Raw genomic sequence first — 20,751 nt, forward strand, 5'->3', positions numbered from 1 at the left:
TCATTTTCGGTGTGTGGCTATCGCAAGATATTATTGGAAGCAAGATATATATTAGCATGATATAATAGTGGCTATCGACATTATTCATGTACAAACTAGCAAGTAACCCCTGCTCCGCAAAGGTCTAATTAAAAACTTGATAAACTGAAAACTCGTCTTACTGAAATCTTGAAGAATTAAGCCTATAACCATCCTCGGAAAATGGAGAGTCTATATGCAAAATATACAGTTAAATGAGGATGGAACAATCATCAGTGATAATAAAAGCGTTGCAAATTTGTTCAACGAGTATTTTATTGATCTACCTGAAAAACTCTCCCAATCTCTTCCACAAGTATCAGATGATATAGTCCAGCAGTACAATTACGAATTTCAAAGCGAGCAAAGTCATACGACCATCTTTCTCAGCCCGATTGATGAATGTGAAATAATTCAAACCGTTAAAAAACTCAAATTAAACGTCAGCTCTGGTAATGATGGATTAACATCAAGAATCTTAAAGGAGAATATCACTCACTTGTCCACTGTTATAGCATACTTATTTAATTTGGCGATAGTTGAAGGGCAGTTTCCAAAAATATTGAAAACAGGTACCGTAATCCCTATATTTAAAAAAGGGGATAGGATGTCCAAAACAAACTACCGTCCCATCTCACTCTTACCTACTCTATCAAAGGTGTTTGAGAAACTTATTAAAAAAAGATTAATGAACTTTTTAGATAACAACTTTTTCTTCTCCAATCAACAGTTTGGTTTCAGGCAGAATCTCAACACCGAGCTTGCCCTTCAACATTTCCTGCAAAATATATACTTAGGATTAAATAAAAAACAAGGTAATTGTGCTGCTGGATTGTTTATCGATATCAGTAAAGCATTTGATACTGTAAATCATGATCTTCTGCTACATAAACTGTGGCGAGCAGGTATTAGAGGTGCACCCTTGGAACTGCTTGGAACTTTCCTACAGGGAAGAAGTCAGGCAGTAAAAATTAATAATCAAATTAGTGACTTGCGTGATATCTGTCATGGGGTCCCTCAAGGGTCGGTCCTGGGACCTATATTATTCTTGATCTACATTAATGACTTATTCAATGGTGACTTTAAGGGACAATTAACAACTTTTGCAGATGACACTGCCTTATCATACAGTCCGGACCAACAGGACCAACTTGCTTATGACATGCAACAGGACTTGAATAAACTGTCATTTTGGTTCACTTGTAATAAGTTGGCAATGAATGTTCAAAAAACTAATTACATCTTGTTCAGTCTAAGTGGCAGTAGAAGTTTTCCTATGCCTATCTTCCTCCACGGATTTCACTGTAGGCGTGACTCTTGCAGTTGCCCTGTTGTGAAAATGGAATCCAATGTAAAATATCTAGGGGTGCTTCTAGATCATAACTTGAATTGGAAGTCCCACATTAAGTCCCTCAAGAAATCTCTTCAGTTCTACCTTAGAACAATATTTAAATTAAAGCAGATGTGCAATAAAAGTACCCTGAAAGAGATTTATTACGCATTTGCCCATTCAAGAATAAGTTATGGATTGAGTTGTTGGGGAAGTACATATTATTCCATTTTGGATCCCATTATAAAGCTACAGAAGTCTTTTATCCGAATAATTGCTGGTGTAGGATACAGGGATAGCACTTTACCACTATTTCAAGAATTCGAGATACTCCCTCTGAGACACATGTATATCCACAAGGTACTTAATATTTTCTACCTGCTGAGTGGGAATGATGGTGTAATAGTAAGCTATTGTGAGGTGGTGGAGGGCTCTCATTTGACGCGAGGAGTACTGAATCGCCATCTCCGAGGATTGAGACCTAACTGTACCCTTTTCAAAAAATCTTTTATGTTCCTCACCCCAAAATTTTTCAATCTTTTACCTATACACATCAAGATTAATTTTGGGTCCCAAAATAATAAGTATTACATCAAAACTAGCATAAAAAGATGGCTACTAAACTGCGATAGGGTTGGGGTGGAAATGATGTACAACTCCGTATATAGTTCCAAAGGCTGTTCATTTATTTCCTTGTACACTGCGTATTACAGTCCCAAAGGATCCAATGGTAATTGAATTGATTATTCTAAATGATATTGAGTACTGTTTAATTAAAAAAAAAAAAAAATATATATATATATATATAATATATTTATTATTATTCCACGAGCCATTTTATATATGGTTGTTGTTGTATTATGTATGTTGTGGTTTCGGTATTCTAAATTTTTCAAACCCTTACCTTATTGTGCTTGCTAATTTTGACTTTTGTCTGAGATTTGCGTATCATGTCTTATCTTGAGCTTGTTGTTATTTTATTTTATGCATAGAATTTTCCACTCTTGCTGATTTATGTATTTCTGTCTTTATCAATTCATCTCAAATTAATTTTAATTTATTATTCTTATTGTATTTTTTCATTTAAAGAAAATAGGTATTGTTTACACTATTTTAGATAGTTCTTAGTTTTATTTAGTTATATATTTTTCTCTCTTTCGTTTTCGTTTTCAATAAATATTGTTTTTTTCTGTCTCTCTGATGCTCCTCCATGCGGACGTGACTTAGTCACTTGCATGGTAGAATATTTCTGTATATTATGTGAAATTTCTGCAAGTGCAATTTTGTAATTATTTTGTTTTTTTTTTTATACGGAAATAAAGATTATTATATTATTATTATTAATTTCAAGTTATTCAGTCCAGTAGTAAAAACGTGATGATGTGTCATTCGTTAATTTTCTATCCCGTACGTGTATAAGCCAATTCTTTCCTTCTATTCTAATTATTATACATTATAAATTATTATAGATTTATGTCAAGTCAGTCAATACATATAGGTTGCAACAGTTCTTCAGTATTGTTTCGCGTTGTTTTGAAATTTTCACCGTGAAATTATCTCAAAGGTACTGAATGATAATAAAATTGAATTTTAAAATAGTAATCACTGTATATTTTTCCAAGGAAAAATATTCACATGGGTACCTGGACCTCACCCTCATCATAAACAGTCAATCAAATTGATCACGTGTTGATATCTAAAAGACATGCCTCGTCAATCATAAATGTGAGATCCCAGAGAGGTCCAAATTGTGACTCTGATCACTTCCTTGTCTCGGTAAAGCTGAGGGAGAGACTATCAAGAGTCGGATACGAAAGAGGGCTAAGAAGGTGCATGTTGGACATAGAAAAATTGAGAAATGGAGAGAGGACAGATATATATGAAAGAGAACTTGAAAGACTTATCCCTGAAGGCCTGAATGATTTCGAGGGTAATGACAGGAATATAGAGGAGCTATGGGATAATTTAAAAAGAACAGTTAATGAGGTCGCCACAGACAGCCTTGGTGAGAGAAGTAGGGGAAGAAACATAGAATGGTATGATGATGAGTGCAAGGCAGCTGTAAACCAGAAAAATGAAGATAGACGGTCGATGATGCAAAGGGAAACAAGGAGAAATCGTGCTAAGTATATGGAGAGTCGGAAGACAGCCAACAAGCTTTGTAGAAGAAAGAAGAGAGAATATATGAAAAAGCTCATTGAAAACATGGAGATAATGAACGAGCGAAACGAAAGTAGGAAATTTTACCAAGCAGTGAAAAGGATGAGAAAAGGCTTCCAACCAAGCTTGATTGCATGTAAGGACTTGAATGGAAGAGTGCTTGGTGAAGATAGCGAGATAATGGATAGATGGGCTGACCACTTTAGCAGTTTATTGAATCAAGTTGAAGATGAAGAAGACCCAATAGTATATGATAGTGCTGAGCCCCTAATTCAGCCCCCAACATATGCTGAAGTAGAAGAAGTTATGAAAAAGCTCAAAAATAATAAAGCTCCAGGAGGGGACTCAATACCAGCTGAGTTACTAAAGTATGGAGGAAAAAGGATGAGAAGAGCCATGCATACCTTGATTTTATGGATTTGGGAACAAGAGACAATGCCTGATGAATGGAAAATTGGAACAATATGTCCTATTTTCAAAAAAGGGGATAAAATGGTATGCAACAACTTCAGGGGAATAACACTGCTAAGTACTTCATATAAGATTTTCTCTGCATGGCTTTTGAAGCGTCTAGGTGTGTATGTGGAAGAAATAATGGGAGAGCATAAATGTGGTTTCAGACAAGGAAGAAGTACAATCGATCAAATTTTTACCATGAAGCAGATGATGGAAAAATGTTTTGAGTATGATACAGATCTACATCTGCTCTTTGTTGATTTCCGCCAGGCATTCGATAGCATCAGGAGAGAGAGAATGATGAGAGTATTAATTGCAAATGGAATACCGAGAGTCTCATAAAGCTAACAATGTCCAGCACAACCGCTCAAGTTAAGATAGGTAACAAAACTAGCCGAATGTTCAGTGTTACTACTGGTGTTAGACAAGGCGATGCTCTCTCTGCAACACTATTCAATTTGGTTCTAGAGATGGTGCTCCAGAAACTCGGCACAAGCGGAACTATTATCAACAGAACAAACCAAGTATTAGCTTATGCAGATGATGTTGTCCTAGTCTCAAGAAATCAAAATAGCCTCAAAGAAATTTTTAGCAAAATGAGGGAAGAGGCAAGAGAGGTTGGTCTTGAAGTGAACATAAATAAAACTAAATATATGAGAATGTCTGCAAATCAAGCAAGAAGGCAATTTGTAATCTGGAAATAGCCGATGACTGTGTTATAGAAGGCGTCAGAGAGTTCAAATACCTTGGGGTAACCCTGACAGCAGACAATAAGACCAGTCAAGAAATACCCAATCGGATAATGATGGGCAACAGAGCATACTTTGCTAATCAAAAAATATTTAAAAGCAGGCTCATATCCAGAAAAACAAAGGTGAAAATGTTCATGACGCTAGTGAGACCAGTTGTAACCTATGGGGCCGAAACATGGACTATCTTGAACAAAGATGAAAAAGCATTAAGGTCATTTGAAAGAAAAATGTACAGAAGAATCTAGGGACCAATATGTGACGGAGGAGTGTGGAGAGCCAGATTCAATGTTGAAATAGACCAGGCCATTAGAGCAGGAAATATTGTGCGTTTCATAAAGGCCAGAAGGATTGAATGGCTTGGACATTTAGCCAGAATGAGTGACGAGAGGGTACCATCAAGACTCCTGGAAGAAAGAATGCTTGGGACGAGAAAGAGAGGTCGACCACGGACAAGATGGCTGAACGACGTGATCGGAGACCTCCGGGTGCTGGGCGTGGCAAACTGGCGACGGAGTGCTCAGGATAGAGACGAATGGAGGCGCTATGTTGAGGAGGCCAAAGTCCACCCAGGACTGTAGAGCCGGATAAAGTAAAGTAAGTAATCACTGTATATGAACGTATTGATTTTAAACTGATTAAATAAGATAGGTGATAGCCCTTGGAAAGGGTCATAAAACATAAAAAAGTAGGGCAACTAGGTTTTTACAAAAGTTATAGTTTGATAATATTATAGTCCAGTATTATAGTCCAGTCAACGAAAGATTATAGAGGGAAACGTTTGGAACACAATTTTCAACTCCACAGCTCTTTTAAGGATAGTAAGAGGATTAACATATCAAAAGCCCTCACCCCTACCACCAGTGCTAAAGGGGTGGGGGTGGTTTGAAAGTACCATTTTCTCATTTTTTGCATATATCTCGGAAACTATGGTTATTATGAACATTTATTTCTTGTGAAAAATTGAAGCTTACAAAATAACCAACAAGTCTTGTCCCTCAAATTTTTTCCATATCTCTTATAGTTTCTGAGATATCCGCTCTTGAAGGTGAGACATTTTTTGAAAAAACACTTCTGCCTCCAATTTTTTCATATTTTCGGCCTTACAATTATTGAACGATTGATGAAAAAAATCCGTGCTGATTATGAGCTGATAGAGCATCGAATAATCTTCAATTTAATGTATATTTACACTATTTTACGCATTTTCCTACCAGTGTTGCAGCAGTTTTAGTGTTGAGAGTGAAATTTTCTGTTCAGCAACAATAGATCAGTTGACAATGAAATTTGAAGGGAATGTTTGGAACACAATTTTCGACTTCGCAGCATTGTTGAGACTAGTTAGGAGGTGAGCGTATCAAAAATCCCAACCCTTACATCATGTGCTGAAGGGATGAGGGTGGTTTGAAAGTTGCATTTTCCACTTCAAATCAAATCAAATCAAATCAAATCAGTTTATTTCCACATTTGGTACATTAAAAGAATATGTAAAAGTGCATACATTTCATTGTTTTTACAATATTTCAAACAGGTTATTAAAGATTTTTTTTTACATATTATACACTATTACCATAATACATATATAGAGTGGAATTCCCCCAAAAAAGACTGTTCGTCTGTGGTTGAGGGAGAGTTCTTATCAAGCAAGAGTAATATGTATCTCATCAAATAATAATATACTACAAACATACTTAATTAATAAGATATTATTTTGTCTACATCAGAGGAGAAAAAAACAAGACAAAACATTTTGTTTTTGTTTGTTAGCGCAGAGTGATCATAAAAGTAAGATACAGAAAAGTGAAAGAGCAAAGGGATCAAGACAAGCGGTGATGCAAATGTAATATTAGTCTAGTATATAATCAATGCTGGGATGCTACGTGTAGGGTGAAAGAAGAAGTTGTTCAGCTCCATTCCAGCCCAAGCCAAAGAGCCACCCCACCAACCTCCTTTTATACACCACCCCTACACATTTCACATATGCTGGTTATTTCGGCATACTTATTACTTACATGCGTATATCTTGGAAACAATGCGTTATATTGACATATTCAACTACATAAAAATGAAGCCGAATAAATTTCCTACAAGTTTTGTTTTGTAGAAGCTTTTGATAAATCCGATACTTTTCGAGATATTTATGTTCTAAAGTGATGCATTTTCGAAAAACCAGTTTTTCTTCCATTTTTTCGCTCTTTCAAGTCTTATAACATTTTAACAATATTGATGGGAAAAGTATGTGCTAATTACGAGCTTAGAGAGCATTAAATTATCTTCCATTTCATGTATAATTCAACTATTTCACGCATTCCCATACGACTGTTGCAGCAGTTTTAGTTTTGAGTGTCTTTTTTGGTAGGAAGTTTAGAAACAACCCCTGTATTTAGTTCCGCGATAGGTACTCAATATAAATGTTCATACCGAAGCACACTGCCAATTTATGATGACAGAATAGTGTGATATTCGAAAAATGTCACTTGTTGCAAATCTTGAGATTTGACACTCACTTATTGAATAAAAATTAGTCATACAAATTTTGGTACCCTTAAATCTACAGTCATGACTTTTCCCAAATGACGAATTTATACGCTGTATAATTTTTCGCAGAATAGCGAAGATCCCCTTTGATATATTCGAATAACTTACGTAGTCTTTTGTTTCCGCTTTGGTAGTTGGAATATATTCGGCCGTAGAATATTTCGTACCTGCTGGATCCTTCACACGTGGCGAAATTCGTTGATCAGACCTCACTATTTAAATTTCAGAGACTTTAGATTAATTCGCAAAAATTTATATCACATATGATTTTAGGAACTGTAGAACAATTTTAAAAACAGAAAAATGGCCTCGAGCTCTCCTATTCCAATTTCCACCTGGGTTTCTTCTGAGGAATTAGTGGAATTAGTTCTCTCAAAATTTTCATACTAATTCGGGATTGGTTGGATCCCATGATGTAAAAAATGCGCCACTTGAGTAGTGTAAATAGATCCAACTTTAAAGCTTTTGATGAGAAAAATTCTATATTATATGTTGTTCTAAATTTTTAGAAGGTTCCTTTAAAATAATGGTAAACAATATAATCAAATCTACAACGATATACATTTGCTAAATGGGGAAATAGGCTGAGCAATTCAAAAGAACTTGTGCTGGCGCTAATTTTGTGAGCTTCAAATAGCTAAAACGTAGATTTGTGAAAAATAGAGGTACTTTTTCATAAAAGGAAGTAGAAACAAAAAATGATTTATAAAAACATGCTTGTAACAATAATAATGAATATTTATTTTGTTTATATTGTTTTTGATGTGATTAAATGTCAATCCTAGATTACTACACATAACCAAAAATAAATAGATGCTTCTAGGAAAAATAAAAGTTTTAGAAATAAATTCAGTTTAATGACAGCTATGAATGAATATTTGGGCCTATTCGGCATACAAATTGTGATATTTGAATAAAATACAAAGATTAAAATACATCAAAACAAGAATTGAAGTTTTTAAAAAATCTAGTAGATTGTTTTTGATGTGATTAAATGTCAATCCTAAACTATTACACTTAACCAACACTATATAGAGGCTTTGAGGGAAAATAAAAGTTTTAAAAATAAATTCAGCTTAATGGCAACTATGAATTAATATTAAGGCCTATTTGGCAGACAAATTTTGATATTTGAAGAGAAAAAAAACTTAATTATATATAGTTGTAACAAATAACAACTATTAAGCAAGCTGCCTCCTGAATTGACAAGTTTATTTATTTGAATAAGTTGTTGGTACAAGCAAGCCCTGATTTATTTGGGGTTATGTAGCTGGTTATTTCCTACCTCAAAATATTCGAACTACCATTCAAAATGATAAACACTATGGATAATATGTGGTTTTATTAATTAATCTCCAAAAAATATTATATACTCGATTCGCTAAGTGCAGCCCAGGTCAGATAACGGTTGTTTATCTGCCTTTGATAAGATTATGGTTCGTATTCGGCATTGGAATTTGTTTCCTTTACTCAACTGTTCACAAAATTCTTTAATGTATAATTTTTGGGGATGTGGAATCAATCAATATGTCACAGTGTCTTGGACCAACTTCCAAACGTAGACGCACTTTGCAATACAGTTCATGCATTTGTATTGAGAATACAATGCGTATAATGGTATTTTTCAATATCTAATATTCATCCCTAGTATTTAACCTCAGATCCAATAAAATGCGATTACTCATTGTAACAAAAGTACACTCTGTTGAGAAGCTATCAAATTGAGTTCCTCCATAGTGAGAAAGTTAATCTTCTATTCAATTTTTCCCATTTCCTTCATGAAATAGTCCCAAGCAACAACATTCCGTTCAGGTTAAGGAAATTCTAATGGGAATTTGGTGTGATGCCATGAGTTTGAAAACGAGGATCGTTGATAGGAGATGAGACACGTTTGTATTGTTGAACATGGAATCGAAACCCTATTCCTAAGAGATATCTCACTTATGGTGGTTTCTGTAAATAACAGCTTCAGCTATAGGACACAAAGGAGCTCAAGTCAGAGCTCTCGTCTTCTGGGAAACGTATTATATCGGTCCTTGCCTTTATGAAGAGCATTTGACTCTCTTGAGAGCAAAACTGATGTCTCGTCTTTTGCTGTAGGGAAAAGCTCAAGGGACACAAGGTGGCAAAACATAAAATATACTCCATTTTTCCCTCCCGGCATATTCATGACATTTTTCTCAGAGAAAATATGGTAGCCACATTTCAATCTTATTCTGGCAAAATTTCATAAAACTAGAACTATTTTTTTACATATTACACAACGGTCTTTGATAGAAGTTTCTAGTAGCAGAAGTCACGACGCACCATCACTTCACAGGATGCATGATTAATCTGTACCCAAATTCAGAAAAATGTTTTATGCATCTACGTCTCACTTCTTCAAAGACACAAATTCACGTTCTCAAACATTTCTGATCAGTTCATGTTCATCCTATCACAGTATCTCACCTCTAAAAGATCTAGCATGATAAATAAGCTTGAGAATATAACATTGAATAAAATGTTGTGTTTGTAGTCAAGCATCAGTGGAGGTGATATTGTGATTTCTTAATGAATAAAATTGTTTTGAGTTGTTGCAAAGTTTGTTTAATGTTCTGATCAACTACTTTTACAAATGAAGGGGAATGTCTCGTCTCGACCAATCACAGCATTCCATCTTAATAGGTCAGCCAAGAACCACTCATATGACTCCATTCACTGTCTGTATTCTGCTTTAATTTCCTGTTGACTACTGTATTGTTTACTCTATCCAATGAATAAATAAAAAATCTGGTGTGGCGCACTCACACAACTTCCCTTGCCGTTATGAAAATTTATCACCTGACGATAGTGTTCACGCGTGCATCTCAAGTCTACTATTCAAAGATCGAAGCCAGGAACCTTAAAACGTATAGAAATTTAGAAATTGGGGTACCTTAATTTTTTTCGGAAAGCAATACTTTCCTTACCTATGGTAATAGGGCAAGGAAAGTAAAAATAAATTTCAATATCCCAGTTTACTTGAACCTCCTTATTTTGTATAATCACCAAAAAACTAGTTTCTTGATTTTACTCTACGAATAATTGGCTGGGATAATGTTAAATCATTCATTAATATATCGAGCTCACTAGATGACTACATTCTACTTTAGACATTATTTCTGTTTTTGTGTTTTTAAGAAAATTATATTATTTTTGTTAGTATTGTCAACCATGACTACCTCTTCTGCAACATATTCAATGTGAATGCTGGATAGAATTGATAAAATCACAAACAAGTTTTCCGTCTTTATCAAATGCTAGTATTCCATCACTCTATAATGAAAAAACCAATGGGAAATTGTAAACCACTTATTTAACATTGGAAGTATCTCATCAGACTGAAATTTATTTGTTATTTTTGTATGAACTCATACAATTCAATATAAAATAAAATAATATAAACAGTACAAAAAATAGAAGCTTACGTGAGCTTGTAATGAAAAATAACTGTAGAAAAAATACTGAAGGACAAGAGTAAGATAAAACTGAAATAGAAAATAAGTAAGAATGAAACTACAATAGAATTATGAGGAAACAAATAAAGACTTACAAAACAATAAGTTAGAAAGGAAGAATATAGGAAACAGTGCACTAACACGAGCACAGTTACTACTTTTCAAACAGTGGAACTATTCAGTAGAAGCTTCTCACCACACGTGTTTGATTTCTGAAAGAAATTCTCGTTTGCTCATACTTTCATGGTATAACTTAATAGCATTTTCTCAATTTTTCTCTCATTTTTCCTCGTCAGTTATAGAACGCATATCATCCTATTGTGAGACAGAAATAAAGCCTCTTCTGTATATATCAGACCAGTTCAAACCTGGGAAAATAAACAGGTGTGTCAGATAGAAAGGATAAGCGATAGAAATAAGATAAAGTAGAATCCTTAAAAGCAGAATGTTCAGCAGAAGCTTCAAGAAAATGAGAAAGAGAAACATCCTTGAACCTTATACACCATCATTGACCCGGAAAATCTCATACATATCTCTTCCGGCATTGGTAAAATCTGTATTTGACAAAAAATCTATTGCGTTTTCACGTTTTATTTCTCGACTCTCAACTCAGGAACAGCTCCATATCCCTGTTTCGTATGCTCAGTTAATCATTTTCAGTAGGTAGTACTTTGAAGTACTAATAACAATCGGTAAGTTAGTGTAAGTAGAGACAATACGACATCGTCTACGCTAAAACCATGTAGCAGGTCTGGGTCTGTCCGGTTTATCATTTGAATTTTCCAATTTTTACTAATCATAAAGACCGATGTCTATGAAATTGATTTACATCCTCTTTCGGAACAGTTGGCATATTTTTAGCTTCACACATTTCTCGTGTTGGAAAATTCTCTTTATTTCATTGTCCTCGTTCGATCTGTAATGGTAATATACATTACAATTTTCTCGTCTGTGTAGTTTTTTGTCTTGTTATCGCTTGTTGCCTGATGTCATCATTTTACAGCGTGAGAACTGGGATATCGGTCTCACTACTTGTCTTCTCTCTCACTTTATTATTGAGAGATAGGTATGCTTATGAGGGGAATCAATTTTGTCCTTTCTTAATTGGCAAGCCTGATCCCGGGTTTTGCTAGGGCGTTGCCCGTCACTTGGAAAACCTTTGAGCCAGGGGACATCTGCTTATCTCTGCCTGATTTTGTTGCAATTTATTCTAGTTCTGGATTCTAGTCAAAATATGTAGTCGATCATTGGTTGTGACCAAATATTGTACATATTCTTAAGTATTATTTTCTCTTCTATTGTGCTTTAATAAATTTCATGTAAAACTAGGGAAGAGAGAGATATGAAAATGGCTCGATTTTATACTTGAACAATTTCCGCTTAGAGGTACGTATTTTATAAAAAAGATTTGTAACTTGTATTTTATAGGTTCATTAGTTTGATTTTTCAAACTAAATTTTTAGATTTTAGTTTGTGATCTGATGTAACCTTTTTATCAAGGGCGTCACCCGTTTTGAGGTTAGGTTCAGCCCAATCGTATTGTCTCCTGTTATTTTAAATTACTTGAAAGTAATTTTAGCTGAGATAACTCAATATTTAATTCATAGACTCATGATATTATAACGATTGGAATAACTTAACGAGATAAGGAGTAGAAACTATTTTTCGTAAGCATTGTTTTGTAAATTATTACAGCTCTTAAGTTGCTGTAAACTGAAGTAGGATAATTTCATAAATTTTCTTGAAGCAACTGTATTTATGATTTGTAGTTATTCTACTTTTAAGCAAACACAGAGTAGTCTCTAGGTCACCTGTATTTTGATTTTAATTTGAGGTTAGGTTTTAGAATAGTGTTTTGTATCGATGTTAGTTTCTTTGAACTCTCGCTAGAGACACAGAAATTATTTAGTTTTATTTCATTTCAAACAGTGGTTTACGAGTTGACGACCCACCGCCTTCACAATCGACCAGGAACCCTCGCATCACTATAAGGACGGCCGCAGTGGATTCTACCAACGGGCTCTGTACTATGAACTCGCAGGGCGTGTCAGGGACAGCAATAAACCTACAAATATGTTGTTCTTTCATGAATGAGTCTCCTTCCCACACCAGATAGTAAGTCAAGTAGTCTTTATTTTGTTACGTAATTCAAAATTTATTCTAGATTTTTACTGCCAACCAATGAAACGTAACAGATCTATGAAGAAATTGTTTTTTTCTGATATCAACACTTTTTATTTTCACCTGGATTCTAAATTAATGAAATTCCTATCTATATGTACTGTGACAACACATTTTGTAAGCGGGCTGGCATAGCTCGAATTGATAGATAGTGAGCGACTATCGATAAGATATTATTTCAACTTAATCAGCTTTAGTAAAATAAATATTTTCTCTCAATACTGTGATATTATAAATGTAAATGTATTTGTAGAGTTATATTTTTAATTATTATTGTATCCTCTCTCGGAAAGGTGTTCTCTGAATGTTTAGGTGTCCTCTAGCTCCATGTTTATTTAGTTTTGTGGAGTTTTGTTTCTGTCTTTCTCAATTATTGAAGGTGCTCACCCCTCACCTCCATCACTTTGGGAAGGGTTCTTATCTCTTCGGCTATGTCATCCCTCCCAGTGACTTTTAACGGAGCTCGGCTGTTTTTCGTACTACTCGCTCTTAATCGGTTGAAGTGCACGGACGTGTCGCGAGAAAACTTTTAATTTGGCTGTGATCAATTATTGTGTTTAAGTGAATGTTAAACTGAATGTACGTGCATGTGAAAAGGATGGTACCGAAAAACCTGCTCTACCGACTGAGGCATATCTATCCAGGGCCAAAAGCATAAAAGCCGGTGAGTTCTTTCCAATTTATATCAAAATTAAACACAAAAGAACCCTTAGGTAGAGTCAGGTTCCCACAGTACTAACATAACAATAATTTGTACCATCGCAGTACATCGCAAGTGTTACGCAACTGTTTTCAGTTGTGTTTGAAGGATTTGATAATCTTTCATCATTATCAGCCTTTTGGACTGTAGCATTCATCAAATTCTTATTGTTATTTGGCTCATTTATTGTCAAAAATCGACTTTACTTAAATCTTTGGATCAATGTGATAGTGAACATTATTCAATTGAACAGATCTATTTGTTTCTCTGTTAATTATTATTGTAAATTACTGTCTAAATTCCTATCTTCGATACAATCATAATCATAGCATCTATCAAAATTCATTATTATCCTAAGAATAAAAACAAAAATACATAAAATTAATAGCATTTGAAGTGGCATCCTATGGCTCTTCTCTGAATCATCAATCAAAGCATCTATGATCACCCAAATTTTGTAAACAGTATTTCAGTTGTGTTTAGAGGATTTGAACATCACTAACCCATCTCCATTGTTGGGACACAGTTGGTAGCACTGGTGAGAGACCTCAAATGAAGCGTTTGATGCGACGCAGTGGCGCAATTCCACCCAAACAGCGAATGTAAACCGAATTCAAAGAGATAGCAGTGACGCGATATCATGAACGTGTGTTTGTTCTTTTTTACAGCTTTTGTCTTGCTCGCTAAGTCCGCACTCTATTTCAATTATCCTCTTCATTATTTCGGCTGACTAATGAGGTGCACTGAGAGACCACATCGATTGTTCGCCCGCTGCTGTTACGGGCTACAAAATTCGCACAATGCTTTTTTGTTGAGAGCAATAATGATCCAATTGTATTCGGCTACCGCCTCAACGAGTAATTTGCAATTCAATTATTGCGCTTAGGTCGATTATTGCTAGCATCCAATACACAATGCGCCAGTAATGCACCGGTTAACCTCAATAGGTATTTTGTAAAATGCAATGTACTGTTATTTTAATTATTCCAATGTTTGAAAGGATTTAACGTTGGTTACGTTTTTGTAAACCACAAAATTAAACTTATTTCTCGATGCCTTTGATACTCATAAAAATGTAAATACTGCACTTGAGAATATACTCTACTAATAATCTTGAAAATAATACTCAACTTTTTTAAAATGTGAAGATGATACCGAACATGCAGGAATACGATAACACTACGTACAGAAAAACACTATAAATGTTTTAATGAATCACTGACCTTGAATATGTTGTAGTAGAGGAAGACCATGATGATGCAGGGGATGTAGAAGGAGGACAGCGACGAGTAGATGATGAAGTCGGAGTTGTAGAAGAGACAGAGGTCGGGCACCCGATCGGGGGTGTTGTTGAGGCCGAGCACGATGGGACTGCCAATCGCCGCGCTGATCGCCCACACCAGCACAATCGTCAGCGTCACCCGGCGATTGCTCTTGTGCTTCGCGTACTTGATCGGCTGTGTGACGGCTATGTACCTGCAACAAAATCAATCACATCATTAATTGCTTCGTAGTGACTATTGCTTATCATCGAATATACGAAAGAGCAACTGAGCCTGAATAACTGGACTCAAAGTACTTGATATGCAGATTAAGCTTCGGTAATGATGATGCTGATTTAGAGGGTTTCTTTAGTGAGGTCCACGTTATAATGGCAGTGGATAAAGATAGAAAAATAGCGATGCCGATTCTCTGAATTAATTAATTATATTTCTACATCGTCAAAAACATAATTGGCATCGTTGTGGACCTAGAAACGGATAGTACCACCGGCTTTGTCGAATGATGGACAAGGATAGCAAAACTGTTGATCAAATACTGTCATTATAACGTGGACCTCACTATATCAACCTGTTTTTCAAGTTGATCAGGACTTGACAGGGCTGGATACTACTGTTTTTCAAGTTCTCTGCTGTAATTTCTAAGAAAAAGAAGAAAAATAAGAAAAATGAATTAGAAGAAAAATAAGAACAAGGAGGAGAAGAAATATTCAAAATTGTTCCTCTCATTAGGAGCGGAACATTCAACTATCAATATAGTGTTCAAGTAGAATTAAATGCATATCTGAATAGAGTTTATATACTTTATGACACAATCGGATGAGGCATTATCGAACTCTCTCTATTACATGTCTCTGGTTACTTTTAATAAACAATTACTGTATCAAAATGCTACTTAAGTATCAATTACCACTCTAAAATAATCAGTCGAAAATAGTCACCCTCATATCCCACATGTAGGATTTTCTAAGAATGTTTATGGATAGTTTATAGAAGTTTGGATATGAAGCTATAGGATTCTCATCAAATACGAACAAGAAATGATCTTTCTCCTCACTTTGTTGTTGATGAACCACAAAATTGAAAAGCTACTGATGCAATTCCTCGCTGAATTGTGATGGCAAATGAAACTCGAACTACGAAGATACGCTAGCTATTCGGAGTAGAACGAAGCAATTAACCGTACTATGGTTGATTGTTTTCTTGGATAGTTTCATGTGCAATTATGAGGCAATTTGCAAGTTTAATAAAGTTGGCTGCCTGCAGCAACCGAAGCCAATCTTGGCTGGCTCTGGCTTTCCGCTGCATCACAATGTATATACGCTACACGGTAATAATGTTGCTGTATAATTACTCACAATAATTCATACAAATTAATTTTGTTTTGCATCAGGTTATGTTGTGGTAACTGATGGATACAATTATAATTGTAATCAATTTTGTACACAAGTATTATTAGGCAACAACTAGATAGTTGATGTGGAAGAGTGGAAGAGTGGGAGTGAAAGGAATATGGATGAAAGAGAGGAACCAAGATAGTAGGCCCTACGGAGCTTCGGAACGGTATCTACTTGCTTGGACTCATTCAGAAGGGAGTAGGCTACATACACATGTTCCCTGGTATTCATTACTTGTTAGGTCTTGCGTTTTATTTTATATGATTAAACACAGTGTTTAATTAACAATGCTCAAATTGTTTGACTTGCATTACAAGACTTTTATTAAATATAATCAGTGGTTCACTGTGCAGTTAGCATACTTCTTGTTGGTGATGTGCATGACAGGTTTATGCAGGGGTGCCCACAGCAGGGGTTGGGGGGTTGGATGCAGTCTGTTCTCTTTAATTTCTTGTTGGGGGAGGTCCCAAAAAAAAGTGTTTAGATACCATTTCTAAATTCAGTAGGGGGGGGGGTGCGTCCAAGGAAGGGGGTGTTGGGATGGGTGAGTGAGTGAGCACCAGCACGCCTGTCTTATGAATTATCAATTACTTGTAATTTTTTCCCTTAAATTTATCAAAATAATAAGGTTATCCAAGATTAATAACGGAATCCATTTGAATATTTCAACTTCATACCTTCATATTAATTACGACCTGCTCAATTTGATCGAGATTGAATTCTTGGCTCATTTGATAAATTAATGATAGGAATTAAATTATAAGATAGCTTATGTTTATCTCTACGATACTATTCTCTTGGATTCTCTAAAATGGTACAAAGGAGGTGAGGAGCAGAAAATCTTATTTAAATCTGATATAATGCAGCTTTAAATTACAGTTTCGGCAGTGTCTGTTAATTATATCTCAATCATTTTAATGAATTGTGTTTAATTGGATTACTAATTGAATGAACAAGTTCATTTAGTCTCTTTACATGACTGTTCACTACATTTAGATTAGTATTTTAAAATTCACGTCAATTCATTCGAAGTGGTAGATTGTCAATTAGTTTATGTGGTTTCAGAACACTCCAACATTCATTCATTAATCCAATCTTCCCCATAACAATAAAAGATTCAATAATATACAAATTATTAATTAAAAACACTTTTCTCACTTACCTACTCTTTAAAAAAATAATAAAAACAATATAAAAATCTTGAAGTATTTAGTCATTAATGATCTAAGTTACGGTCGAAACTAGTTGTTGAACTATTTTAAAGTTTTTAAAAAATGAACCGTACTTCAAGATTTTTATATTGTTTTTATTGAATTAATAATTGTATTTGAGCCTAGTAGAGAGAATTCAGTGCTTTCTTGTGAAAATAAAAATAGTAGATAAATGTAATTTTTTCAGTATTACACAAAGTTGAAGTTACTCCTCCAACAAAATGTTCTGTTATAATGATCCTTCAATCTCATGCTTTGACAATTCAGTCTCATCAGTTCTCGCTTCGAATTGCTGCGTGTTGAAGCAAAAATTCTTTCAGTATTTTAGTTGTCTGAAGCAAACGTGTGAGTTGACTACTTTATTTGTCACTGTCAAGATTATCACTGCATTAAATGTTGTCAGAATCACCATGCAACAGCATTAATGTGTCACTTTGCCGTGTTGATGTCTTGGCTGCGAATAAACCGGCGCGCATGTATGCGTGTCTCATTTTCATCATATATGACAACGTCGCCGGGAGATTTATCCGTCGCACATTGATGACGCCATTTACTGCTTCTGCATCTGTCAGAGCAACGAAACTCGCAAATAGATGCGACAAACAGCAGACATCAATCTTGCATTCGAGTGAATATCATCTATTGGTTTGGATTGCGATGACTTCTAGGCGGCTCTCTGTCGGCTCAATTCAACAAAAATGGCTGTGCATTTGGAATGAGAATCATATATCATTATCCAATTCCCTTTGATTTGCATCTAATGATTTGGAACATCATTGTCTGAGCATGGTTTATTCATGTAATCCATAAGCTCTGCACAATGTTTTCATGAGGGTGTATTATTATTAATTAACTCTCCCGAAAGATGAACTGAAGAGTCTATCATCGAAGTACTGATTTGTGATTTATTCCTCGAGCTCACTCACTTCATGTTAGAAGATTTTTGGAAATTTTTCTCCAATGATACTAGTAATAGTTTTATGATAGGCTCTCATATTTTAATAAGCTCATAATACACTCTCATACTTTCTCATAATAGGCTCTTATACTGTACTTCAACTCTACCAATAACACACACTTGTATAATTCGAAAGTGCTTAAATAATAATCGATAACAGTTTTGGATGTATCCGATACTTACTATCAGTGGATCTGAACAATATAAATTTATATTCAATGAAGTCTCTACATAATTATACAAAGTTCTACAAAGTCAATGAATTGCTGAAAGGGAGTTATACTTTAATAAATTGTAGTCGTTTGTAGCTTCCGACTTGGAATATATTATGTTCCCTATACGAAGTCGGATACAGTGAGATTACATTACCTCCGCAAATATAAAATGTTAGAAATGATCAATTTTCAGCATTTATCTTCGATACATCTCGTCTGTACAGACTATTAGAGAAAGATGTACGATGGTTTATTAGATTTCCAATTTATACGGTTCCAGAATCAAGGATAGCCAGGAAGTCCATCAGATCCACGATCTTACAACTTCAATCTACTTCAGAGATTGGATGGATCGATACTTATCCGTTGAAGTCAATCACATATTAGGAATTGGAAATAATATATTATATCAGAAAGTACTATGACTAGTACCAGGAATGACGTTAATATCAGGGATTTTCTTCTTCCTTCTTTCATCTAGTAATCCATCTTGATTCATATCTTGAAGGGGATGAAATGTTCATTCATGAAAGTCCATCACGCTCGAAGAACACTGTCAATGACTTCCCTCCCATGTTTCAATTCTGTTGAGTAGAGCGATTTTATACCACAGCTATTCAATTTGAGACATGCACTAATATACGACATGATGCAGCCAGTCCCAATTGAACGGTTGAGAAGGAGGGTGGGAAAAGAGTATAAGCTGCACACAGGATTGAATGTGGATGGCATGGAGACCTTGATTAACTTTTGCCATGCATCTTGCGGGCTTCAATAGGGCAAAATTGACTTCGCCTCATATGTCTCACGGATTAGAAGCCTACAAGTGACCTTCTCTTCGTTCACATCAATGCCCTGCGAAAAAAGTCGAGACTCTTTTCTGCGCACGCGAATTTTCCAATCTCAATGTATTATGAACCGTATTTCCCAGCAGGCATCAGTCGGATATAGGGAAAATAAGTGTATGGCCAACCGACCGTGAAATAGATTAGGTCTCCCAGGAGCGGTCAGCTTCGATTTTCATTTTCTCCGCAACTATATGCAGCAATGCAGGTCACATCAGCGTTCTCAAAAAAATACTCATATTGAAAACTCTTCTGACTGACTGATATTGAAAGATTTAATATTTCAATAATGTTCTACAAAATAACTTACCTTCATACAGTAGTTGTATATTTGCTCATTAGAATGTCTGTTGTATTTTGGTTTGAATTGGAAAAAATAGACATCCTCTGACTAGATTTCACCACTGAAATGTGGTCACCAGTCAAATGAGTAATATCAGAAGATGCTTAGGGTATGGGTTGTTTATGCTCCAAAATTCAAGCCGATTACTGTCGCCTACTGTATATTATTGCTGTTTTGGCCAGGTGAGAGAGTTAGAACGACAGAGTATGAGACAGAACCAGCATCACATAGCTCCACGAAAAATAACTCCTAGGATTATTAGCTCGAGTTAACAGTGAAATTTGGAACATAAACGCCCTATACCATAGGATATCTTCTCATGCTATCTTTTCTCTTTGATGGTAACACCCAAATGTGATGTAATGTGAAAATTTGTTTGGTAAATGAATAATATAGTTAGAACTTATATTTTTGATACATCAATAGACGATTACATTGTAAGTTATCATTAGTGAAATTAAATTTTTTAATATTCTTCTGAGAAAACATTTTTGTGTGTGTCAAGAGTAGAGAACAATTCAATTTCGGCATTGATGTATTGCAGCAAATCCTTAAAAACAGTAATCTGAACTCTAGAATTGATTAAAAGGTGCGTTCCTCTTATAGTCCATTTGATAAACTTTTGTCACTTGTAATTTGTAGTTGGAGAATGAATAGTTCATGTTTACATACTCCATGCTCGACTGAAAATTGTCTCCTACAATATTGGCAAGTGCTATCAGGTGAGTTGAATTATATTGATCCATATTAATTTATTCTATGTATCCTTCTTCTTCTGACTTCCATGGTACAGGCATGATTGCCTGTTCCTGTCTTTAAAATAGCTTTGGAAATTGAAATTTATCAAGAATATAATTAAAATTTAACTTTATAATCGTGTCCAGTTTTGGA

The 20,751-nt window shown here is 35.0% G+C and overlaps 1 protein-coding gene and 1 long non-coding RNA gene across 2 annotated transcripts in view; one reads left to right on the plus strand and one right to left on the minus strand.

The window, feature by feature from the left end:
* The window catches only part of LOC111064113 (dopamine D2-like receptor), a 459,718-nt gene that overhangs the window by 20,194 nt on the left and 418,773 nt on the right, over nucleotides 1-20,751 (minus strand). Inside the window, exon 3 of the mRNA XM_039437773.1 lies at nucleotides 14,835-15,087. Within this exon, the coding sequence (XP_039293707.1) occupies nucleotides 14,835-15,087 (253 nt within the window). The remainder of the gene's footprint in view (nucleotides 1-14,834; nucleotides 15,088-20,751) is intronic.
* The window catches only part of LOC120353574, a 98,794-nt gene continuing 89,894 nt past the window's right edge, over nucleotides 11,852-20,751 (plus strand). Inside the window, exons 1-2 of the long non-coding RNA XR_005572477.1 lie at nucleotides 11,852-12,116; nucleotides 12,660-12,845. This is a non-coding gene — a long non-coding RNA (uncharacterized LOC120353574). The remainder of the gene's footprint in view (nucleotides 12,117-12,659; nucleotides 12,846-20,751) is intronic.

This window comes from Nilaparvata lugens, chromosome 11 (genome assembly GCF_014356525.2).
Source record: "Nilaparvata lugens isolate BPH chromosome 11, ASM1435652v1, whole genome shotgun sequence".
Lineage (NCBI taxonomy): Eukaryota > Metazoa > Arthropoda > Insecta > Hemiptera > Delphacidae > Nilaparvata > Nilaparvata lugens.